The 27,413-nt window shown below is 37.1% G+C and overlaps 1 protein-coding gene and 1 long non-coding RNA gene across 3 annotated transcripts in view; one reads left to right on the plus strand and one right to left on the minus strand.

Annotated features, from left to right (window-relative positions):
* The window catches only part of cpne1 (copine I), a 26,540-nt gene extending 8,162 nt beyond the window's left edge, over nucleotides 1-18,378 (minus strand). The window contains exons 1-13 of one of the 2 annotated variants that reach the window (XM_062055922.1): nucleotides 18,255-18,378; nucleotides 13,949-14,077; nucleotides 13,704-13,883; nucleotides 12,299-12,373; nucleotides 10,604-10,675; nucleotides 9,708-9,791; nucleotides 9,559-9,648; nucleotides 9,408-9,494; nucleotides 9,254-9,340; nucleotides 3,124-3,183; nucleotides 1,476-1,609; nucleotides 1,354-1,408; nucleotides 1,117-1,171 (exon numbers count right to left, since the gene is read on the minus strand). In XM_062055922.1, coding sequence (XP_061911906.1) covers nucleotides 1,117-1,171; nucleotides 1,354-1,408; nucleotides 1,476-1,609; nucleotides 3,124-3,183; nucleotides 9,254-9,340; nucleotides 9,408-9,494; nucleotides 9,559-9,648; nucleotides 9,708-9,791; nucleotides 10,604-10,675; nucleotides 12,299-12,373; nucleotides 13,704-13,883; nucleotides 13,949-14,077 — 1,108 coding nt within the window. In that variant the 5' untranslated portion in view covers nucleotides 18,255-18,378. Of the gene's footprint in view, nucleotides 1-1,116; nucleotides 1,172-1,353; nucleotides 1,409-1,475; nucleotides 1,610-3,123; nucleotides 3,184-9,253; nucleotides 9,341-9,407; nucleotides 9,495-9,558; nucleotides 9,649-9,707; nucleotides 9,792-10,603; nucleotides 10,676-12,298; nucleotides 12,374-13,703; nucleotides 13,884-13,948; nucleotides 14,078-18,141 lie in introns of both variants that reach the window. The other variant, XM_062055931.1, reaches the window with a different exon arrangement.
* LOC133655632 (uncharacterized) overlaps nucleotides 1-27,413 on the plus strand; it is a 157,701-nt gene that overhangs the window by 111,716 nt on the left and 18,572 nt on the right. The gene's annotated exons all lie outside the window — the stretch shown is intronic.

Raw genomic sequence — 27,413 nt, forward strand, 5'->3', positions numbered from 1 at the left:
ACTCGACACACTTGACAAGTGGACGCTCGACACACTTGACAAGTGGACGCTCGACACACTTGACAAGTGGACGCTCGACACACTTGACAAGTGGACGCTCGACACACTTGACAAGTGGACGCTCGACACACTTGACAAGTGGACGCTCGACACACTTGACAAGTGGACGCTCGACACACTTGACAAGTGGACGCTCGACACACTTGACAAGTGGACGCTCGACACACTTGTCAGGTAGACGCTCGACACACTTGTCAGGTAGACGCTCGACACACTTGTCAGGTAGACGCTCGACACACTTGTCAGGTAGACGCTCGACACACTTGTCAGGTAGACGCTCGACACACTTGTCAGGTAGACGCTCGACACACTTGTCAGGTAGACGCTCGACACACTTGTCAGGTAGACGCTCGACACACTTGTCAGGTAGACGCTCGACACACTTGTCAGGTAGACGCTCGACACACTTGTCAGGTACACGCTTGACACACTTGTCAGGTACACGCTTGACACTTGTCAGGTACACGCTTGACACACTTGTCAGGTACACGCTTGACACACTTGTCAGGTACACGCTTGACACACTTGTCAGGTACACGCTTGACACACTTGTCAGGTACACGCTTGACACACTTGTCAGGTACACGCTTGACACACTTGTCAGGTACACGCTTGACACACTTGTCAGGTACACGCTTGACACACTTATCAGGTACACACTTGTCAAGTAAACACTTGACACACTTGTCAGGTAAACACTTGACACACTTGTCAGGTAAACACTTGACACACTTGTCAGGTAAACACTTGACACACTTGTCAGGTAAACACTTGACACACTTGTCAGGTAAACACTTGACACACTTGTCAGGTAAACACTTGACACACTTGTCAGGTAAACACTTAACACACTTGTCAGGTAAACACTTGTCAGGTAAACACTTGACACACTTGTCAGGTAAACACTTGACACACTTGTCAGGTAAACACTTGACACACTTGTCAGGTAAACACTTGACACACTTGTCAGGTAAACACTTGACACACTTGTCAGGTAAACACTTAACACTAAACACAGAAGTACACAAGATGTTCCAATGAGAAGGAAGTGTGTACCTTGGCAGTAAGGGTTGCTGGGGTTGAAGTTGAGGGCAAACTCGTGATGCGCGGCCTGTAGGAACAAGAACAACAACAACAAAAGCGGTCAATAAACATCACGGTGGGGAAAAAAAAACATCAATAATTCTACAAAAAGTGTAGCTATACTTCAAAAAGTACAACAGTATCAATGATCTTTTACACATTTGAAATAGAATACAGGAAGTGTTTATCATGTGTTGCTATGGAAACCACCTGATAGTCCGGCGGGAGTTTGGCTCCAAACCCAAAGGCGGGGAACAGTTTATCGCTGCAACAAAAACACGTCAATGTCCGTTTGTTTGAGCACGTTCATGGTGACAGTAGTGAGCACTCACGTGTCGTAGTCCTGGACCACCTGGCCCACAGACCACAGTGCAGACACGTACTGGTTCAGCCCATCTGGACTCATGTGGTGCAGAGAGTTGGGCGAGCGAGGGTCACCATTGGAGCCGGTGAAGTCGATTCCCACCTGTGCGACGGAGAACCGACTCGATGATGTCTCTTTACGACATTGCTCACTTGCACCTGGGATGTTCGGTGGAACCTCCATTTACAAACACCTCTATTTGCAAACTTTTCCATTTACCAACCCTACTCTCTTCTGCGTCTGTCTATTTTTTCTTGCTGATGAAGATAAAGTGGTTGGTTTTACTCTTGGAAGTGTTTAAGGACTTTATGATCGTGTGAGCGTGGCTTAGTGTGAGTGCGTGTTGCCAGGCAACGCACACGACACACTTCAGTTGTTTTATCACGTCTTTGTTTTGTTTGTTAGATACACGGTCTACACTTGATAGTGTGTTTATAAAATATGGACTTTTGTCGAGGATAGAACTAATTACCGTATTTTCCGGACCATACGACGCACCGGATTATAAGGCGCACTGCCGATGAGCGGGTCTAGTCAGGTCTATTTTCATACAAAAGGCGCACCGGATTATAAAGCGCATTAAAGGAGTCATATTTTTTCTTTTTTTGTCTAAATGTAAAAGACTTCCTTGTGGTCTACATCAGTGGTCCCCAACCACCGGTCCGCCGCCCGGTACCGGTCCGTGGATCGATTGGTACCGTATTTGGCTGCACAGGAAATAGGAAATAAAAAATAAAAAAATAAAAAATAAAAAATATTTGTATTAAATCAACATAAAAAACACTTACAATTAGTACACCAACCCAAAAAACCTCCCTCCCCCATTTACACTCATTCGCACAAAAAAGGGTTGTTTCTTTCCGTTATTGATATTTATGGTTCCTACATTATATATCAATATAGATCAATACAGTCTGCAGGGATACAGTCCGTAAGCAACTGTGATTGTATTCTTTATGACAAAAAGAAATAAAAACTCAATTCAAGGATTTCCAGTGCGCCTTGTAGCCCGAAAAATACGGTGTTTATGTTTACAATATTTCTTCTGGGGAACTGGGCTTTACTATACAAACTTTTTCATGTATGAACCATGTTCAAGAACCAATCCAGGTCGTAAAGGGAGGTAAGATGCAGTTCCATGTTGCGCTCAACACTTTAACAAAAAAAGGAGGGGGAAGGGAATATTGCAATTTTCATTTTCACTCAGTGCCCCAAAACATTTCTGGCTTTGGGACAAAATCCACACCCTCGAGAGCCGAGTACAAATACTTGATCTACGCATAGAAGTGCACAAGTTGGCACTTTGGAATCAGCCATCCTATTGGGGAAGTGTGGCTCAGATGGTAGAACGTCCATCCATCCATGCATTTTCTACCGCTTGTCCATCTCGGAGTTGCTGGGACCTATCCCAGCACAACGGCCGGCCAAAAACTTGCGGGTGTCCTGGTCACTGACGTTGTGTCCTTGGGCAAGGCATTTCACCGACCTTGCCCCCAGTGCCACCCACACTGCTGTAAATGTAGCTTAAATGTAGATAATGGATTTCTCAATGTAAAGGCACTAGAGAAAAGGCGCTATATAAATAGAATTGAAAATGAAGCAATCTGCTGACGTACAGTGAAGTTGATCTGGCAGCCGCCCATCACGTAGTCCAGGAAAGTGTGCTGCGTCACCAGCTGTAAAACACAAAACACATCGTGTCCCTGTGAGAGATCAGTTAGTGCCAGCTGTGTCCAGCAGAGGGCAGCAGATGGCTTGAGTGTGAGGAGAATGGAGGGGCTGCACGCACGCACGCACAATCTGTAGAGACTTATTGAGCGCTGATCCATATTATTCTACAGTCCAACAAGATCTCACGGGATGACCTTTTACAGGAAAGAGTGACAAAACTCATAATTTTTAAGCAGAACTGTTGATTTTGTGGCTAATACTATGAAGTCATGCACAGATGTTTTTGTCATCACACTGCACATGAGCAGCATTGATGATGTCATCACACTGCACATGAGCAGCAATGATGTCATCACACTGCACATGAGCAGCATTGATGATGTCATCACACTGCACATGAGCAGCGTTGATGTCATCACAATGTACATGAACAGCGTTAATGATGTCATCACACTGCACATGAGCAGCGTTGTCATCACACTACACATGAGCAGCAATGGTTATGTCATCACACTGCACATGAGCAGCAATGATTATTTCATCACACGGCACATGAGCAGTGTTGTCGTCATCACACTGTACATGAACAGTGTTGATGTCATCTCACTGCATATGAGCAGTGATGATGATGTCATCACACTACACATGAACAGTGTTGATGTCATCACACTGCACATGAACAGTCTTGATGTCATCTCACTGCATATGAGCAGTGATGATGTCATCACGATGCACATGAACAGTGTTGATGTCATCACACTGCACATGAGCAGTGTTGATGTCATCACACTATACATGAACAGTGTTGATGTCATCACACTGCACATGAACAGCGTTGATGTCATCTCACTGCACATGAACAGCGTTGATGTCATCTCACTGCATGAGCAATGATGATGTCATCACACTATACATGAACAGTGTTGATGTCATCACACTGCACATGAGCAGTGTTGATGTCATCACACTATACATGAGCAGCGTTAATGTCATCACACTGCACATGAATAGTGTTTATGTCATCTCACTGCATATGAGCAGTGATGATGTCATCACACTATACATGAACAGTGTTGTCATCACACGACACATGAGCAGTGTTGATGTCATCACACTATACATGAGCAGCGTTGATGTCATCACACTGCACATGAACAGTGTTGATGTCATCTCACTGCATATGAGCAGTGATGATGATGTCATCACACTATACATGAGCAGCGTTGATGTCATCACACTGCACATGAACAGTGTTGATGTTATCACACTGCACATGAACAGTGTTGATGTCATCACACTGCACATGAACAGCGTTGATGTCATCTCACTGCACATGAACAGCGTTGATGTCATCTCACTGCATATGAGCAGTGATGATGATGTCATCACACTATACATGAACAGTGTTGATGTCATCACACTGCACATGAGCAGTGTTGATGTCATCACACTATACATGAGCAGCGTTAATGTCATCACACTGCACATGAATAGTGTTTATGTCATCTCACTGCATATGAGCAGTGATGATGTCATCACACTATACATGAACAGTGTTGATGTCATCACACGACACATGAGCAGTGTTGATGTCATCACACTATACATGAGCAGCGTTGATGTCATCACACTGCACATGAACAGTGTTGATGTCATTACACTCCACATGAACAGTGTTGATGTCATCACACTATACATGAGCGGCATTGATGTCATCACACTATACATAAGCAGCGTTGATGTCATCACACTGCACATGTTGATGTCATCACACTGCACATGAACAGTGTTGATGTCATTACACTCCACATGAACAGTGTTGATGTCATCACACTGTACATGAACAGTGTTGATGTCATCACACTATACATGAGCAGCGTTGATGTCATTACACCGCACATGAACAGTGTTGTCATCACACCGCACATGAACAGTGTTGATGTTATCACACTATACATGAGCAGCGTTGATGTCATCCCACCGCACATGAACAGTGTTGATGTCATTACACTGCACATGAACAGTGATGATGTCATCACACTGCACATGAACAGTGTTGATGTCATCACACTGCACATGAACAGTGTTGATGTCTAGGGATGATGTTCGAAACCGGTTCTCCCGGTTGTTCGATAAGAAAAGAACCGATTCCATGGACTCAAATCCCTTTTTGAGAACCGGTTCCCGTTATCGAGGCCACTATAGTAAAGAAAAAGAGTTGGTTCTTTATTAGAATCCCTGGGAACGAATCCCGTCCCACAGGAAATGCCCTGTGGACCATCACAGGAAATGACGTAACTCAGTCATTAGGCGGCAGATACAGAAAGCAGCCAAAATAATGGACCGGAAAAAACGCCTCAAGGCATGGCTTCATTTTACAAAAAAATACGACGAGGAAACGGTAATATGCAATTATTGCCAGGCTTCGCTCTCATGTAAGGGGGGGAAGTACAACAAGCATGTTGAAACATGTTCAGGCCGTACATAACCTGAACGTTCGAGAACCGTGTCGTTTCTTCGACACGTGGAGAAGCAGCGACAGAGATGACGAAGTACGCGCCTCTTCCTCTGCTTCAACCTGCAGTTCCAGTGATAGTGGGGGTGAGTAACTAACGTTAACTGTTGCCGGTTAATTTCCATATTTGCTCACTTGTAGCCTTTAGGCTAAAATAACGTTACCTCTTATGTCAACCAGGACTGCAGCAATGTTAGCTAGACTAACGTTACCTAAGCATAGTCAGTGGCTAACGGTAACGTTAGCCTTTTTGTATGTGTCTGATAACGTTAACGGTATCTTGTAGCCTACACCACTCCAGAGTTTGCAGGTCTGTCTAATAAACTAGTGCTTTCTTTCTTTCTTTAGTTAATTTCGTACATGAACACACTTACAGCATAACACATCACAGTTTCATATCATTTCACTTTACATCATGTCCGAAAAGGAGTAGGAAGAAGTAAAGCTTATTTAATCCTACCCCTTTCCCACTTCAGAGCGTTTACAAATATATACATCATTTACTGACCTTTTTATAATAAAATATCATCTGTGAATTAGTATATACAACAGTTTTGTAATATGTCATTAATTAATTCAGTCATTATTAATATACTGAGATGAAGAATATCTTATTTTCAATAAGGTTGAAAGTATTTCTCATAATTCTTTTTTGTACTTTGTAAGCACTATTAATTTGAACAACCTCTTAAACTGGATCATATCAGTACAATGTTTAACTTCATTACTTAATCCAGTCCATCATTTAATTCCACATACTGATATCCTAAAGACTTAATAACAGACACCCTAGTCTTCACATTCAGCTAATTTCCCCCCTAATTCTATGCTGTGTCTGTCCATCATTTTCCCTCCAGGACAAGGACGTGCAGTCATTCCTGGAGGAGGCCACACTGATGGACCCCAGAAGGTTTAGATATAGACTGGAGGAGGATGTTGTCAAACCTATCTGTGTGTCCAAGCTAGTTCCACGCCAAGTGAATGTGTTTTTTCCACCGTTGGCGACACGATTAGCGAAGAGCGGGTCAGACTTGATCCTGAAAAAGCAGACATGCTAATTTTTTGGAAGAAGAAATGTTGATTGATGACTGTGGCATTCTTAGTGTCATAGTGTGTGTAGTTAGTATGTTCCAATAGCAGCAGAAGTGCACTTTTTGGAGAGCTGTATTATTTTCAGTTTTGTGCCCAAGGGACTGATTTTATTTAACACTATATTATTATTAATACACCTATAGTGATCACAGACACAGGTTGTTTTTGTGTTACTGTATATATTGTTTTTCTGAAAAATCCCACTTAATATACTTTGGGTAACAAAGTATTTTATTTTTTTAAGGGGGTAACAACAGTCAATATTAATTTAATTTTTTTCTTATAAAATAAAAATGAGCTTTTGTTCAACCAAATATTGTTTTTTTCCATATACAACAACCTATCTGGATTCGATAAGAGGATCGATAAGGAATCGGTTTGATAAGAGGATTCGATAATGGGCTCGAACTCGATAATTTCTTATCAAACATCTAAGGCTGAAACGACGCGTCGACGTAGTCGACGTCATCGGTTACGTAAATACGTCGACGCCGTTTTTGTGCGTCGACGCGTCGCATATTTACGTCACACTACCGTCATGGCGGAGCACAAAGCAGACTGTGCGAGCGAGGGGGAAAAAGCACGCCAAAAGTCGTCAAAAGTGTGGGAGTATTTCAATACACAGCCTAATAATGTTGTTGTATGCACACTGTGTCGAGCTGAAATGGCCTATCATAGCAGCACAACGGCTATGAACGAACATTTGAAAAGAAAACCATCAACAATCAACTAGTCAATCGTCCGTGTTAGCATACGTTGTCATCATTACACAAAAACATGAATGTGTCATTTGTATCTGCTAGGGGTGTAACGGTACGTGTTTTGTATTGAACCGTTTCGGTACGGGGCTTTCGGTTCGGTACGGGGGTGTACCGAACGAGTTTCTAAGCTAAAGCTAACTTTAGCTGCTAAAGTCTTAACAAGTTGCTTTGCTCCTTCTCCCTCTGTCTCAGCACGCAGCATTGTCCCACCCATACAACCATCTGATTGGTACATAGAAAGCTCTAACAGCCAATCAGCAGTGCGTATTCAGAGCGTTACCAGCCCATCAGCAGTGCGTATTCAGAGCGCATGTAGTCAGCGCTTTAGCGTCTAGCAGATAGGTGTTTAGCAGGTGAGCATCAGGCAGCGGACTCTCCCCAAATGATAATAAACACCTCCCAGTCAACTACTAGTAACATCACTATGAGCCCGTTGACCTTCTAGAAACGTAAATTGCAGCTCAGCTCGCTTGCAGTCCTGGCTTGAGGTGAAGGCTAATTACCTCTCAGTTCCAGCCACATCGACCCCTTCTGAGCGTAGACATGCTAACCTTTCTTCATTACAACTGTTAGTCACTCACTGGAATGAGTAGAATTGGTTATTGTGTACTGTGTTGGACTGGATGTTTATTTTGCACATTTTAAAAGCAATACTTAATGTTTACAGTGCTCCAGAATATTTAGATTGGCACTTTTTTGTATTGGATGTTTATCTTTATTTTTGCAGTTTTTAGCAAATAAGCAATACTTTCACTTTTGTTGAAATGTTTACACTGTTGTTACAGAATATTTCGTTTTGCACTTTTTTGTATTGGATGTTTATCTTTATTTTTGCACATTTTAAAGCAAAATAAGCAATACTTTTACTTTTGAAATGCTTATACCATTGCAGAATATTAAGATTTGCACTGGATGTTTACTTTTATATTTGCACATTAAAAAGCAAATAAGCTACTTTTAATTTTGTTAATTGTTAAAAGTTTTAAATGTTTACATTGTTACAGAATATTTTGTCATGTTGTTGTCAATGTTGACTGAGTGGCCATACTTTTTTTTTTTTGTAAATAAAAGCCATGCCTTTTGAAAAAACTGGCCTACATTTATTTTTTCATTTTCATTTTAAATAAAATAAAATAAAAAATAATCGGTAAAAGGAAAAATAATCTATAGATTAATCGAAAAAATAATCTATAGATTAGCCGATTAATCGAAAATAATAATCTATAGATTAATCGATAGAAAAATAATCGTTAGCTGCAGCCTTACAAACATCATCCCTATTGATGTCATCACACTATACATGAGCAGCATCGATGATGTCATCACACTGCACATGAGCACTGTTGACGATGTCATCACACTGCACATGAGCAGTGTTGATGTCATCACAAATGTTGATGATGTCATCACACTGCACATGAGCAGTGTTGATGTCATCACAAATGTTGATGATGTCATCACACTGCACATGAGCAGTGTTGATGTCATCACAAATGTTGATGATGTCATCACACAGCACACTAGCCTGTCCTCCATGGCTCTACAAAGATGAGGTTGTCTTCTTCCTTATTAGAACTATTCCAGTTGCACTTTACAGTAAAATGGTGTTTGTTTACGTCAGTGACCACAAGATGGCGCCACCTAGCAAGACGCGGTCAGGCTTGTGATTCAGGGACCTCTAAAACGCGACCATCATATGGTCCGTACCTTGCAGCTCTTCACAGAGACCACTCCAGAGTTCTTGTAGTTCTTCTTCTTCTTCTGTTTCTCAGGGTGGATGCAGTCAAACGCCACCTGGAGGACAAAAACAGTGTTAGCAATGACGTACTTTTTAAAATCCTTCTCCCTACAGTGAGTTCACCGATGCTTTCTGCAGCTCCGACACTTTGGTGGTGAAAGAGCCGATGAGATCGTGCGAGCCGTCGCTGTCGTGGTCGGAACAATCCACCTGAGCAAGACAAGAGTTTAGCGGCTGTGCGGACGGAGCAAAGGTGCTCTCTGAGTGGTGGAACCTTGAGGGGCCTTTCCAGGTCACTGCTGCAGAAGGTCTGCAGAGGAACGGAGAACTTCTTCCAGGTGGGACTCAGGTTGTTCTTCACCACCTGCAAACACACTTGGAGTTGAAAGGTTGTGGGCGACGTCGTCCAAGTTGTTTCAGGACCTCGGTTCTGTGGACCAGCTGCCATTTTCCATCTACTCCTTGTTTGAAGAACTCCAGGAAGGGATCAGACTTTCCAAATGTGTCCTGCAAAAGTAGGAAGACATTTTGACTGAACGACTGAAGGCTGTAGATAAAATTAAATTTAACTTACGCAATATCTGATTGTATCGAATGATGCACAAGCTTTTGTTCTCCTGGTGCTCATTGGGCTAAATCTGGGAGATCATTTGCTACATTCATGTTGCTGTTATGACATGAACCTTCCTTCAATCAGCATTTTAAGGATTTTAGTCCAGCATTGTATAATGCTGTATTATGTATATGACTGTATAATGCATATGTTCCTTTTGACTGTACTTAAATGTATAATGTATGTATATTATTCACATGTGAATAATGCTGTATAATAGATTGTATTTATGCTAATCACATGTGAATAATGCTGTATAATACTGTATTTATAATATTTGTATGTGAATAATGCTGTATATAGACTGTATTTATGCTAATCACATGTGAATAATGCTGTATAATAGACTGTATTTATATTATTCACATGAGAATAATGCTGTACAATAGACTGTATTTATATTATTCACATGTGAATAATGCTGTATAATAGACTGTATTTATATTATTCACATGTGAATAATGCTGTATAATAGACTTTATTTATATTATTCACATGTAAAAAATACCTAAGTGTTTATTTTCTATTGTGAGCGAACTGTGGTGCTGAATTTCCCCCAGGGATCAATAAAGTACTTTCTATTCTATTCTATTCATTGGAGAGAAATAATAAGAAAAGTATGCTGGGAGAGTCTCTTATTGATGATTGATTCAGAGCTGCAGGTGCACATGCAACCAGTAGGAGGTGCTACACCCACACAAATCACCTTCTTGTCCAGATTCTTGGCCTCCAGCTCCAGAGTGATGGCTCGGTTGTCCTTGATCTCCTCCGCTGTGATCTAGCCACACACCAGACATTTCAAAGAGTGACGTGCAGGCAATCTTCAAATATTACACAACTCAACATAAATACCAGATAATATTTCAACCATAGTACTAATAATACCAGCATGTTCTCTGTATTGTAGGATTTTTTAACATCTTCTCAATTCAACACAAAAGCTGTTTTGTTTCTCAGAATGTGGCTCATACAATGTTTACAGGGGGATTTATTATCCACCATGACTGTTTAGTCTGTGATGTCCTGCCTTTACTGTGCGTGGGTCATACCAAAATGTAAGTGAGGCGGACAAGTACTCGTACACATGTGTTTTCTCAGTCAAAATTGCATATTTGAACCACAGGAATCATTTTTATAGTTTGAAAAGATAGAAATGTTAATGATGTAGTATTATGTCCAGGTAACTGACTTTATAAGTCATGTGACTTATACTTAAACTTGACACCTCATTGGCTGCTTCTGAGACAGGATCCGTTGCTTGGGTCTTCATTTAGCTGAAGTGAGTCTTGCTTTTTAAAGCAGCTAATTTTTATACACTCAATTTTTAAACACTCCATTTGTTTTCGATATGATTGTCAGTAGGGCTGTGAATCTTTGGGTGTCCCACGGTTCGATTCAATATCGATTCTTGGGGTCACGATTCGATTCAAAATCTTTTTTTTTTTTTCAATTCAACACGATTCTCGATTCAAAAACGATTTTTTTCCCGATTCAAAACAATTCTCTATTCATTCAATACATAGAATTTCAGCAGGATCTACCCCAGTCTGCTGACATGCAAGCAGAGTAGTAGATTTTTGTCAAAAGCTTTTATAATTGTAAAGGACAATGTTTTATCAACTGATTGCAATAATGTAAATTTGTTTTAACTATTAAATGAACCAAAAATATGACTTATTTTATCTTTGTGAAGCTTATGAGATGTGATGCAAGTGTAAGCCACTGTGACATTATTGTTCTTTTTTTTTTTTTTTTTTATAAATGTCTAATGATAATGTCAATGAGGGATTTTTAAATCACTGCTATGTTGAAATTGTAACTAATATTGATACTGTTGTTGATAATATTCATTTTTGTTTCACTACTTTTGGTTTGTTCTGTGTCGTGTTTGTGTCTCCTCTCAATTGTTCTGTTCATTGCAGTTCTGAGTGTTGCTGGGTCAGGTTTGGTTTTGGAATTGGATTGCATTGTTATGGTATTGCTGTGTATTGTTTTGTTGGATTGATTAATTTAAAAAAATAAAATAAAAATAAAAATTGTAAAAAAATGTAAAACAAGAAACAAAAAATTGATTTTTTAAAAATGAGAATTGATTCTGAATCGCACAACATGAGAATCACGATTCGAATTCTAATCGATTTTTTTCCCACACCCCTAATTGTCAGCATAATTTGATGTAAAAAAAATTAAGTTCACAAAATTTAAATGCTAAAAATTCTGTGACATAAATTCAGTTGAAAAAACAGCTTTCATAATAAAGACACAAATGAAGCTCCATACATACTGTTGGGTTCTTGTCTTACATGAGGATTGTGGATGAAAGTGCACTTCCCCTTTAAGTAACACATCACTTGTGTTGAAGTCTATGTGAATGTGAACACACAAGATGACAGCTACTCACTGTGATACTTCCTTTGCCAGCAGGTTTCCCTTTTTTCAGCTGCAGTGGTCTGGTCACAGTTTTACTGGATACAATCTGAAACACACACACACATCAGTAAAACAAACACACATATTACATATACACACACGCACGCAAGCACACACACGTCAGTAAAACAAACAAACACATCACATATTCACACACACACACGCACTCACACACACACATTAACACATTCACACAAATACACACACATATTAGTAACACGCACACACAGACACTCACACATTAGTAACACATACACACATCAGTAACACACACACACGCACTCACACACACACACACATTAGTAACACTACACACAAATACACTCCCACCCAAACACACACACCCACACGCATCAGTAACACACACACAGAGACACACATCGGTGACACACATCAGTAACACACACACACACAGACACACATCAGTAACACACACACACACACATCAGTAACACACACACACATTTACACATACACCCAATACACACACACATACACTCACACATCAGTAACACTAAAAAAAAACACACACACAGACACTCACACACATCAGTAACACACACACACACACACACACACATTAGTAACACCCCCCCACATACATCAGTAACACACACACACACACACATACATCAGTAACACACACACATTAGTAACACAACACACAAATACACTTCCACTCACACACACACTAATACACCCACACCCACCAGTAACACACACAGAGACACACATCAGTAACACAGACACACACACACACACGCAGACACACAGAGACACACATCAGTAACACACACAATTAGTAACACACGCACACACACAATAGTAACATCCACACCCACACACATCAGTAACACACACACACACAGACACACATCAGTATTATGAGTGTGTGGTGTATTATGAGTGTGTACGTGTGTATTATGGGTGGTGCGTGTGTATTATGAGTGAGTGCGTGTGTATTATGAGTGTGTGCGTGTGTATTATGAGTGAGTGCGTGTGTATTATGTGTGAGTGCGTGTGTATTATGAGTGTGTGCGTGTATTATGAGTGTGTGTGTGTATTATGAGTGAGTGCGTGTGTATGAGTGTGTGTGTGTGTATTATGAGTGTGTGCGCGTGTATTATGACTGTGTGCGTGTGTATGAGTGAGTGTGTGTGTATTATGAGTGAGTGCGTGTGTATTATGAGTGAGTGCGTGTGTATTATGAGTGAGTGCGTGTGTATTATGAGTGTGTGTGTGTGTGTATTATGAGTGAGTGCGTGTGTATTATGAGTGCGTGTGTATTATGAGTGTGTGTGTATTTTGAGTGAGTGTGTATTATGAATATGTGTGCGTGTGTATTATGAGTGTGTGTGTATTTTGTGTGTGCGTACCTGTCCGAGAGTGAGCTCCACCCCTCCAAGGTAGTCGTCATCCCCCAGGTCCGGGGAGCTGTTGTCGATGTCGTAGACCCCCAGTTTGAGGTTCTGGACCGTCTCAAAGGTGTAGTCCAGTCTGAGGCGCTGACTGAAGGACGGGCTGGAAGAGTTCTTCAGACGTTCTGTGCGGCCCAGCTGACAGGAGAGGGCACGTTAGTGTCTGTGCTTGCTGCTCTCCTCCTGGCGCTAACTGTCACTACCTCGGTCCAGGCGTCTTTCCCTGAGCGCTGCAGGAGAACACACAGAGGGTCCGACTTGGAGCCCACGTCTTTGTCCAGCAGGTCCTTGCAGGACACGCTCAGCTCCACCTTTGACACGCAGTCCGCCATCTGAAGGGATTCAAAACATTAATTTTATTAACTGTAGGCACCACTATGCACTCCTCCAGGCATCGGGTCTTTTTACAGCAAACTGATCCTCCTGGATGACAATCACACCTTCACCACACAAACCAGTATGGCCAGTATGCCAATAAAGCCAATTTGCTAACAATGCAACGATATTAGCAGCTAACACTAGCATTGTATCAGCTAGCAAAATAGCAGAACATACTAATAGAGACAAAATATGTAGAAACTATTTCAAATGAGTGAAATGGCTCAAATGTGATCAAATAGCATACTAGCATGAAGCAAGCTAGCATTTTCACTACTTTGTGCTAATGTGGTGGAAGGTCTGAATCTTAAACAGCAACAAAGGTGAATTTAGTACAAAAGTTTTATTTACACATAATCAAATGGTACAAGGTTGGATTGAATTGAAGAGTGAATTTAATTGACAGACACAAAATATGGTACAAAGGTCAGAAATTCCACCACACTAACATATTGTCACACTACATCACACCACCTGGATCCACAGTACGTATATATTCATACGCATGAGTGGAATGGTTACATGCTAAGTTAGCATGCTGGCACCTAGACAAGTAACACTAATGACCCAATATGTCAAGTTAGCACAAAGTTTCACTACTTTGTGCTAACATATTGCCACGTTACATCACGCCACATGGATCCACAGTACGTACATTCATTGGCATGAGTGAAATGGTTAAATAATAAGTTAGTATGCTAGCACCTAGAACTAATGACCCAATATGGCAAGTTAGCACAAAGTTTCACTACTTTGTGCTAACATATTGTCACGTTACATCACGCCACATGGATCCACAGTACATATATTCATTGGCATGAGTGGAATGGTTAAATACTAAGTTAGCATGCTAGCACCTAGCCAGATAGCACTAATGACTCCATTTGTCAAGTTAGCACACAGTTTTGCTACTTTGTGCTAACATATTGTCACGTTACATCACGCCACATGGATCCACAGTACGTACATTCATTGGCATGAGTGAAATGGTTAAATACTAAGTTAGCATGCTAGCACCTAGAACTAATGACCCAATATGGCAAGTTAGCACAAAGTTTCACTACTTTGTGCTAACATATTGTCACGTTACATCACGCCACATGGATCCACAGTACATATATTCATTGGCATGAGTGGAATGGTTAAATACTAAGTTAGCATGGTAGTACCTAGATAGATAGCACTAATGACCCAATATGTCAAGTTAGCACAGGGTTTCACTACTTTGTGCTAACATATTGTCAAGTTACATCACGCCTCATGGATCCACAGTACATATATTCATAAGCATGAGTGGAATGGTTAATTACTAAGTTAGCATGCTAGCACCGAGACAAATAGCACTAATGACCCAATATGTCAAGTTAGCACAAAGTTTCACTACTTTGTGCTAACAAACTGTCACGTTACATCACGCCTCATGGATCCACAGTACATATATTCATAAGCATGAGTGAAATGGTTAAATACTAAGTTAGCATGCTAGCACCTAGACAGATAGCACTAATGACCCAATATGTCATGTTAGCATAGGATCACCAATAAAGCAAAAAGCTCATTTTAGCATTTTAGCACTGAGCAAAGAGTCAATCAATCAATCAATTCTGTGTTTTCAATGAGACCTAAGCAGTGTTTCCCATAAACTGCCAAGATACCTGTGGCGGTGGGGGCGTGGCTATGGGCGTGGTCACCATGACATCGAGTAATTTGCGTAATTTATTACAATGATATGATTTTCTCTAAAAAGGCTCAAAAAATGTATACTTACTAATTAATAATAACAGTTTTGTTTTAAACATCCATCCATCCATCCATTTTACAAAATAATTACAACACTTTATGTACATATTTATATACAGATTTGAACAATAAGTTATTCACTGAAATATATTTATTAATTGTGGTTCTTACAAAAAATATATCTTATAAAATATAAAAGCTAAAATGTCTCTTAAAGCTCTGCCCCTTTAATTAGTGCATACTAAATAATTTAACTTTAGCCTACTACTACAACCATATTATTTACCAGCAACATAAAGTGAAACAGAGGCAGAGGTGTCCTGCCACACTCAGTAACAAATAAACAGAAAACAGTAGTGGTCAAATACAAATAAGGCAACAAGAGAAGTATCCTACACTTCTCTTTTGTAAAGTAAATCTGAACAGCCTATATGGGCATCTACATCAGCTATATGATTTGCCTGAGAAGCTGGACAGGACAAAAAATAAAAAATAAAAATAATTTTTTAAATTTTTTTTAATTTGTGGCGGACGTACTTCTTTCGTGGCGGGCCGCCACAAATAAATGCATGTGTGGGAAACACTGCTAAGTCTTTGGAACACCTTATCTGTGTTTTAAATGAGACTTAAGTCTTTGGAACACATTCTCCGTGTTTTCAACGAGACTTAAGTCTTTGGAACACATTCTCCATGTTTCCAATGAGACTTAAGTCTTTGGAACACATTCCCCATGTTTTCAATGAGACTTAAGTCTTTGGAACACATTCTCTGTGTTTTCAAAGAGACTTAAGTCTTTGGAACACATTCTCCATGTTTTCAATGAAACTTAAGTCTTTGGAACACATTCTCTGTGTTTTCAATGAGACTTAAGTCTTTGGAAGACATTCTCCATGTTTTCAATGAGACTTAAGTCTTTGGAACACATTCCCCATGTTTTCAATGAGACTTAAGTCTTTGGAACACATTCTCTGTGTTTTCAAAGAGACTTAAGTCTTTGGAACACATTCTCCATGTGTTCAATGAAACTTAAGTCTTTGGAACATTCGTGTTTTCAACGAGACTTAAGTCTGTGGAACACATTTTCTGTGTTTTCAATGAGACTTAAGTCTTTGGAACACATTATCTGTATTTTCATTAATGGAACACATTCTCTGTGTTTTCAATAAGACTTAAGTCTTTGGAACACATTCTCCATGTTTTCAATGAGACTTAAGTCTTTGGAACACATTATCTGTGTTTTCAAAGAGACTTAAGTCTTTGGAACACATTCTCCATGTTTTCAATGAGACTTAAGTCTTTGGAACACATTCTCTGAGGTTTTCAATGAGACTTAAGTCTTTGGAACACATTCTCCATGTTTTCAACGAGACTTAAGTCTTTGGAACACATTCTCCATGTGTTCAATGAAACTTAAGTCTTTGGAACATTCGTGTTTTCAACGAGACTTAAGTCTGTGGAACACATTTTCTGTGTTTTCAATGAGACTTAAGTCTTTGGAACACATTATCTGTATTTTCATTAATGGAACACATTCTCTGTGTTTTCAATAAGACTTAAGTCTTTGCAACACGTTCTCTGTGTTTTCAATGAGACTTAAGTCTTTGGAACACATTCTCCATGTTTTCAACGAGACTTAAGTCTTTGGAACACATTGTCTGTGTTTTCAATGAGACTTAAGTCTTTGGAACACATTCTCTGAGGTTTTCAATGAGACTTAAGTCTTTGGAACACATTCTCCATGTTTTCAATGAGACTTAAGTCTGTGGAACACATTCTCTGTGTTTTCAGCCAAAATCACCACAAACTTTTCTTATTAGTTTATGCTGCAATTGTTTTTGTCTATTGTTTTTGTTATGAACATTTTATAGTTCTTGTGTCAATAACAACAAACTTGACAAAATCTCCCCAAAAACGTGTGCCACTTGTTGATAAATAATAAACAAGTGTTATTTTCCTATTTGCGATAAAAGGGGTCCAACGTTTATTGAGGTTTTCCTATATATTTTGTACATCATATATTACCTTAATTGTAGCCTTTTTCTTGTCAAATACGCTGTCAAGCGCTTGGAGCAGCTTTTATTTTGCCGTGGTAGAAAAAAATAATCAGTTATAATCTGCTATTCACTTCCAGTCTGACATTTCCGCTCATCGACGGCATTTTTCTAAAAGGAACTTTGTAGTAAAATAACAGCATAGATAACCTGGAAGTTAAATTCACGCAGTAAAACAAAACCAGTGACAATAATTGTTCAATTTAAAATAATAGTTTAAAATGTACCTTTTACAGAAAAACTCCCGAGTGACACATTTAATACTGACAGCGTCCCCGGAACGAAAATAACACAGGCAGCGACTATAAAACGTTATCTGATTTTTAAAAAATAAAAATACCTTCGTTGTTGAATTATTTGATCCTGCGAGGCACAGCTTTATTTGCTGAAAGTCACTCAAACTGCCGCGCGTCAAAGCTATGTAGCCTCGCTTGCAAACCGGAAGCACAAGTGGGCGGGTCTTCACTATGATTGGACAGCAAGCGGCGCAGAAGTGCGCTGATAGAACAAAAGCGATGTCAGTCACCTGCACAGCGCTCTTGGGCAACTTCCGGTTTTCGCCAGAATAAAAGCAGCATACAACCACACCCTTCACAGCACAACACGGAAACATTTCGGAGAACAATGAATACGTGTATTTAATTGCCACGACAGTCCAGTTACAATTCATACAATATTCACTCGTCAACACAACCTTTGTCATTTTAAAGCAAGCCTCAACTTTCATCAGCTGATGTTAAAATAATGACAAGAGTCCAAGTCGATCCTAAACAAATCCACCATAGAGATTTTGACAGAGAAACTTAACATTTAGAAGTAATATATTATTTTATGTTGAAAGGGAGGTACTTGAGACAACAGCGTTATTGTTATGAGCTAACTTCCGTCTTCATAGTCATGTAAGCACATGAAATACACAATTTTAATGCCCAAAGACAAAAACACTACAGAACATCTGGAAAGTATTCACAGCGCTTCACTTTCCCCACATTTTATGTTACAGCCTTATTCCTACATGGAATACATTCATGTTTGTCCTCAAAATTCTACACACAATACCCCATAAAAATAAAATGTGATTTTTTTTTTGTGTGAAAATGTATTAAAACAAAAAAAAAAGTAGGAAAAAAAAAAGGCAACCTCCTCAAAGTGACTAGAAGGCCAACACAACCCAGCGCTCACTTTTGCACTTCCATCATGTCAACTTCAAAGTCATCCAGCTGGGGGAAAAAAACTTGTTTTTAAGCACAAAAACGGGCTAGGAAGGCCGCAGTGACGAGGGAACAATGACAAGGACAATCTTTTAAGACTTACCAGAATTAAGTAGAAATATTTGTACCAAAAATATTTCCGACTATAACTTTCTAATTTTACAAGAAAAAAAGTAATTGGCATTCTTTCAAATTCTAACTATCCTCCTCCTCACACTCCTTCATGGCCAGGTGACCACAACTTCCTAGTTCTACTACATTCATGCTATACTATACTATGACTGTAAGGTGTATGGCTGTGTAATTAAAGGAAAAAACATAAAGTTAGCACTTTAATAATAGTGTGCTAGCATGCTAAAGTTGCCATGCTAACAGGTAACAAGTGTCACATACCAAGGTATATGACTCTAGGGTAAATGGTTGCAAAATTAGTTCAAAAAGCTAGCATGTTTCAAACACCAAGTTATATGACTAAGGCAGTGGTTTTTAACCTGGGTTCGATCGAACCCTAGGGGTTCGGTGAGTGGGCCTCAGGGGTTCGGCAGACCCTCCGCCGCAGAGGTCGAGACACACCCGACTCGTCGTGCAAATAAAATCTTCTCCCTATCGGCGTATTATGGATACGGCAACAACAGAAGTCACACTGATTTGCAGGCGTGTAATTTGTTGTGAGTTCATGTGTGTCTGTGTGTGTGTGTTACTGATGTGTGTCTGTGTGTGTGTGTTACTGAATTGTGTCACCGATGTGTGTCTCTGTGTGTGTGTTACTGATGCGTGTGGGTGTGTGTGTTTGGGTGGGAGTGTATTTGTGTGTTGTGTTACTAATGTGTGTGTGTTACTGATGTATGTGTGTGTGTGTGTGTGTGTGTTACTGATGTTCATGTGTGTGGTTTTGTTCTTTGAACAAGGTGATGTTCATGCTTGGTTTGTTAAAAAAAAAAAAAAACTGTCTTGAATTTGAAAAAAAAAAAGGATATATATTTTTTACTGCAGAAGCGGTCGGTGAATGCGCATATGAAACTGGTGGGATTTGGTACCCCCAACAAGGTTAAGAACCACTGCCCTAGTCATATAACTTGGTATGTGTCACTTGTTAACTGTTAGTCTGCTAATGTTAGCATGCTAGCACGCTAACATCAAAGTCCTAACTTTTTTTTTACCAATACTACGCTTTTTTGTCTAATTCCGCAGCCATACACCTTAGTCCAGTGGTTCTTAACCTTGTTGGAGGTACCGAACCCCACCGGTTTCATATGCGCATTCACCGAACCCTTCCACTAACCACGTTAAACCCAGATTCCGAACTAACAAAGGTCTTAACTCATTCTCTTTCTATGCCACATCAATGTGGAATGCGCTCCCAACAGGTGTAAAAGAAAGGGCATCTCTATCCTCCTTAAAAACCGCAATAAAAGTACACCTCCAGGCAGCTACAACCCTAAACTAACACCCTCCCCGGATTGTTAATAATCAAATGTAAACAATCAAATGCAGATACTTTTTGTTATGCCTTCTGATCTCTCTCTCTCTCTCTCTCTCTCTCTCTCTCTCTCTCTATGTCCACTACTTGCTGTCCATATCCTACCAAGTCAGACCTACACTGTTCCAATATCCATTTCTCTGTTCTCAATTGTTGATGACTGATGATAATCAACTAAACCTAACCCCCTAACCGCCCCCCCCCGATTGTAAATAATGTAAATAATTCAATGTGATTATCTTGTGTGATGACTGTATTATGATGTTAGTTAGTATATATTTGATAGTATATATCTGTATCATGAATCAATTTAAGTGGACCCGGACTTAAACAAGTTAAAAAACTTATTCGGGTGTTACCATTTAGTGGTCAATTGTACGGAATATGTACTTCACTGTGCAACCTACAAATAAAAGTCTCAATCAATCAATCAATTCTTTAGTGAAAAATAAAATGTTTTTTTTTTCAAATTCAAGACAAAGTTATATGTTTTTTTACTGGTGCTCAAAATGAACCATGCATGAACATCACCTTATTCAAAGAACAAAACCAACACAGTGCATGAACTCACAACAAATTACACACCTGAAAACCAGTGTGACTTCTGCTGTTGCCGTATCCATAATACGCCGATAGGGAGAAGTTTATATTTGGATGGGTCGGGTGTGTCTTGACCTCCGCGGCGGAGGCTCCACCGAACCCCTGAGGCAGACTCACCGAACCCCTAGGGTTCGATCAAACCCAGGTTAAGAACCACTGCTCTAGGGTAAACGGTTGCAAAATTAGCTAAAAAAGCTAGCATTTTAAAGTTAGCATGCTAACATAAACATGCATACAGTTAGCATGTTTCAAATACCAAGTTATATGACTAAGGTGTATGGCTGCGGAATTAGACAAAAAAGCCTAGCATTTGCAAAAAGAAAAAGTTAGCACTTTGTTGTTAGCGTGCTAGCATGCTAACATTAGCAGACTAACAGTTAACAAGTGTCACATACCAAGTTATATGACTCTAGGGTAAACGGTTGCATAATTAGCTCAAAAAGCTAGCACTTTAAAGTTAACATGCTAACATAAACATGCATACAGTTAGCATGTTTCAAATACCAAGTTGTATGACTGTAAGTTGTATGGGTGCGGAATTAGACAAAAGAGCGTAACCTTTGCAAAAAAAAAAAGGTAGCACTTTGATGTTAGCATACTAGCATGCTAAAGTAATCACGTTAACAAGTGTCACATACCTAGTTATATGACTCTAGCGTAAACAGTTGCAAAATTAGCTAAAAAAGCCAGCACTTTAAAGTTAGCATGCTAGCATACTAACGTAAACATGCATACAGTTAGCATGTTTCAAATACCAGGTTTTTAATGACTGTAAGGTGTATGGCTGCGGAATTAGACAAAAAATACCACTTTGATGTTAGCGTGCTAGCATGCTAACAATAGCACGCTAACAGTTAACGTGTCACATTCCAAGTATGGCTGCGAAATTAGACAAAAAATGTGCAATACTAGCTGGAAACGTTGCCATGCTAATGTTAGCATACTAGCATGCTAACGTTAAGAAGCTAGCACATAGAATGATGTATACATGAATTATGATGTAAACAAACAAGTAAACAACAATGAATGTTATTTCTTGTAAGGAATGATGTATACATGAATTATGATGCAAAAAAACAAGTACAGGCTATCAATGTTGGTTTTCGGCATTGCCGCTTACATGCAGTGACGATATTACGGACTGTAGATGGTGAAATCCCTAAATTCCTTGCAATAGCTGGTTGAGAAATGTTGTTCTTAAACAATTTGCTCAGGCATTTGTTGACAAAGTGGTGACCCTCGCCCCGTCCTTGTTTGTGAATGACTGAGCATTTCATGGAAGCTGCTTTTATACCCAATCATGGCACCCACCTGTTCCCAATTAGCCTGTTCACCTGTGGGATGTTCCAAATAAGTCTTTGATGAGCATTCCTCAACTTTGTCAGTCTTTTTTGCCACTTGTGCCAGCTTTTTTGAAACATGTTGCAGGCATCAAATTCCAAATGAGCTAATATTTGCAAAAAATAACAAAATGTTCCAGTTCGAACATTAAGTATCTTGTCTTTGCAGTCTATTCAATTGAATATAAGTTGAAAAGGATTTGCAAATCATTGTATTCTGTTTTTATTTACCATTTACACAACGTGACAACTTCACTGCTTTTGTACATATTAAATATTTAGGGCAACCAAACCTCTTCAGGTTAAATAAGCAGTAGTTGACCTGCTACTTCTCTTACTTTAATCATCAGCTACGCTAGCAGAGAAAAGTCACAACAAATGCAAACTCCACAACACAATAACAAAGACACAACACAACAACAAAGACACAACACAATAACAGGCACAACACAATAACATAAAGACAACACAACAACACAAAGACAGAGCACAATAACATAAAGACAAAACACAACAACACAGCACAATAACATAAAGACAACACAACATAACATAAGACACAACACAACAACACAAATACACAACATAATAACGTAAGACACAACAACACAAGGACAACACAACATAAAGACACAGCACAATAACATAAAGACCCAGCAAATGATCATAAAGACACAACAACAGACACAGCACAACATAGACACAACACAACAACATAAAGACAACAACATAAATACAACAAAACAACATAACGACACTACACAACATAGACACAGCACAACAACATAAAGACACAACACAACAGTCACAGCACAACACAATAACAAAGACAACAACACAACGAGACACAGCACAACAACAAAGCCACAACATGACAACATAAAGACACAACACAATAACAAAGACACAACATAAAGACAACACAATAACATAAAGACAAAGCACAACAACAAAGACAACATAAAAACATAGACAACACAACTACACATAAGACACAACAACGAAGACACAACACAACAACAAAGACACAACACCATAAAGACAACACAACAACAAAGACACAACATAATAACTATAAACCAAAACAGGACAATAAAAGACAAAGGAAGTGACAACCGAAGTTTCCTGACACAGAAAGTTATAAACGATGTAGTAAACAAATTTGAAAAAGTTAAATGTGACAACTTTTACACTCATTAATAACTGACTTTTTTTTAACAATACTAATATACTATGTTTAACAATACTTATATACTATGTTTAACAATACTAATAAACTATGCTTAACAATACTAATAAACCATGTTTAACAATACTAATAAACTGTTTAACAATACTAACAAACCATGTTTAACAATACTAATCAATTATGTTTAATAATACTAATATTCTACGTTTAACAATACTAATAAATTATGTTTAACAATACTAATAAATTATGTTTAACAATACTAATAAACTATGATTAATAATTCTAATAAACTATGATTAACAATTCTAATAAACTATGTTTAACAATTCTAATAAACTATGTTTAACAATACTAATTTACTATGTTTAACAATACTAATAAACTATATTTAACAATACTTATATACTATGTTTACCAATACTAATATACTATGTTTACCAATACTTATATACTATGTTTACCAATACTTATATACTATGTTTAACAATACTAATATATTATGTTTAACAATACTAATATATTATGTTTAACAATACTAATTAACTATGTTTAACGATACTGACATACTGCTTAACGATACTAACATACTATGTTTAAAATTGCTAATATACTATGTTTAACAATACTAATATTCTGTTTAACAATACTAATAAACCATGTTTAACAATACTAATATACTATGTTTAACAATACTAATACACTTTGTTTAACAATACTAATACACTATGTTTACCAATACTAATATACTATATTTACCAATACTAATATACTACATTTACCAATACTAATATACTAAATTTACCAATACTAATATACTATGTTTACCAATACTAATATACTGTTTAACAATACTAATATACTGTTTAACAATACTAATAAACTATGTTTAACAAAACTAATATACATTTAATACAATTATACTATGTTTAACAATACTAATATACTATGTTTAACAGAACTAATAAATGTTTAACAATACTAATAAATGTTAAACAATACTAATATACTATGTTTAACAAAACTAATATACTATGATTAATAATACTAATATACTGTTTAACAATACTAATTTACTATGTTTAACAATACTTCTATACTATGTTTAACAATACTAATTTACTGTGTTTAACAGAACTAATATACTACGTTTAACAATACAATTATACTACGTTTAACAATACTAATACACTACGTGTAACAGAACTTATAAATGTTCAACAATACTAATACACTATGTTTAACAATACTAAATGTTCAACAAAACTAATATGTTTAACAATACTTATATACTGTTTAAAAAATACTAATATGTTTAACAATACTAATATACTGTTTAACAATACTTATATATTATGTTTAACAATACTAATATACTATTAACAATATTTATAAACTATGTTTAACAATACTTATACACTATGTTTAACAGTACTAATAAACTATGTTTAACAATACTAATATACTATGTTTAACAGAACTAATAAATGTTTAACAATACTAATAAATGTTCAACAATACTAATATACTATGTTTAACAAAACCAATATACTTTGATTAATAATACTAATATACTGTTTTACAATACTAATTTACTGTTTAACAATACTTTTATACTATGTTTAACAATAATAATTTACTATGTTTAACAATACTAATAAACTATGTTTAACAATACTAATATACTATGTTTACCAATACTAATATATTACGTTTAACAATACTTATATACTGTTTAACAATACTAATTTACTATGTTTAACAATACTAATTTACTATGTTTAACAATATTTATATACTATGTTTAACAATACTAATAAACTATGTTTAACAAAACTAATATACTATGTTTAACAATATTAATATACTAGGTTTAACATAACTAATATACTATGTTTAACAGAACTAATAAATGTTTTAACAATACTAATAAACTATGTTTAACAATACTAATAAATGTTCAACAATACTAATACTATGTTTAACAAAACTAATATACTATTTAACAATACTAATTTACAATGTTTAACAATACTAATAAACTATGTTTAACAATACTTATATACTATGTTTAACAATACTAATAAACTATGTTTGACGATACTAACACTAACATACTGTTTAACGATACTAACATATTATGTTTAACAATGCTAATATACTATGTTTAACAATGCTAATATACTTTGTTTAACAATATTTATATACTATGTTTGACAAAACTTATATACTATGTTTAACAATACTTATATACTTTGTTTAACAATACTAATATATTATGTTTAACGATACTAATTAACTATGTTTAACAATACTTATATACTATGTTTAACGATACTAACATACTGTTTAACGATACTAAAATACTATTTAACAATACTAACATACTATGTTTAATACTAATATACTATGTTTAACAATACTAATAAACCATGTTTAACAATACTAATACACTATGTTTAACAATACTAATACACTATGTTTAACAATACTAATAGACTATGTTTAATAATACTTATGTTTAACAATACTTATAAACTATGTTGAACAATACTAATTTACTGTTTAACAATACTAATAAACTATGTTTAACAATACTTATATACTATGTTTAACAATACTAATATACTATGTTTACCAATACTAAAAAACTATGTTTACCAATACTAATATACTGTTTAGCAATACTAATATACTGTTTAACAATACTAATAAACTACATCTACCAATACTAATATACTATGTTTACTAATACTAATATACTGTTTAACAATACTAATATACTATGTCTACCAATACTAATATACTATGTTTACCAATACTAATATACTATGTTTAACAGAACTAATACGTTTAACAATACTATTATACCATGTTTAACAATACTAATATACTACATGTAACAGAACTAATAAATGTTTAACAATACTAATAAATGTTTAACAATACTAATAAACTATGTTTAACAATACTAAATGTTCAACAATACTAATAAACTGTTTAACAATACTAAATGTTCAACAAAACTAATATACTATGTTTAACAATACTTATATACTGTTTAAAAAATACTAATATACTGTTTAACAATACTAATATACTGTTTAACAATACTTATATACTATGTTTAACAATTCTAATATACTATGTTTAACAATACTTATATACTGTTTAACAATACTAATAAACTATGTTAAACAATACTTATATACTATGTTTAACAGTACTAATAAACTATGTTTAACAATACTTATACTATGTTTAACAATACTAATATAATATGTTCAGGAAGTCGTTCCGTCACCATAACTTGCTCCGTTGTCACTTTCCTTCCTTCCGATGCATCCTTTGTGGCTAAAAGTTGTGTTGCGGCTTTTGTAATTGTGCTGTATCTGAAAGTTGTTGTGTTATAATTTATGACATTGTCTTGTAATGTTTAGATTTGCCGTGACCTTCTTCTGCCATCCTAGATATCCTCCATTCTTGTTTTGTTTGACGCCAGACTTCAGTGACGTTTAACGTCCTTATTGTGACGATCTGTCACATTCACGTCGGGCTGTGTTTATTTCCTGTCAGTGCTCTTATTTTGGTTCCATTTCCTGCTTGGCCCTCTTGAGCGCGGTTTCCCCCTCACCTGCTGCTGATTGGCAGCCGGGCGTCAATCAGCTGGATGCTATTT

Source organism: Entelurus aequoreus, linkage group LG01, assembly GCF_033978785.1.
Source record: "Entelurus aequoreus isolate RoL-2023_Sb linkage group LG01, RoL_Eaeq_v1.1, whole genome shotgun sequence".
NCBI lineage: Eukaryota > Metazoa > Chordata > Actinopteri > Syngnathiformes > Syngnathidae > Entelurus > Entelurus aequoreus.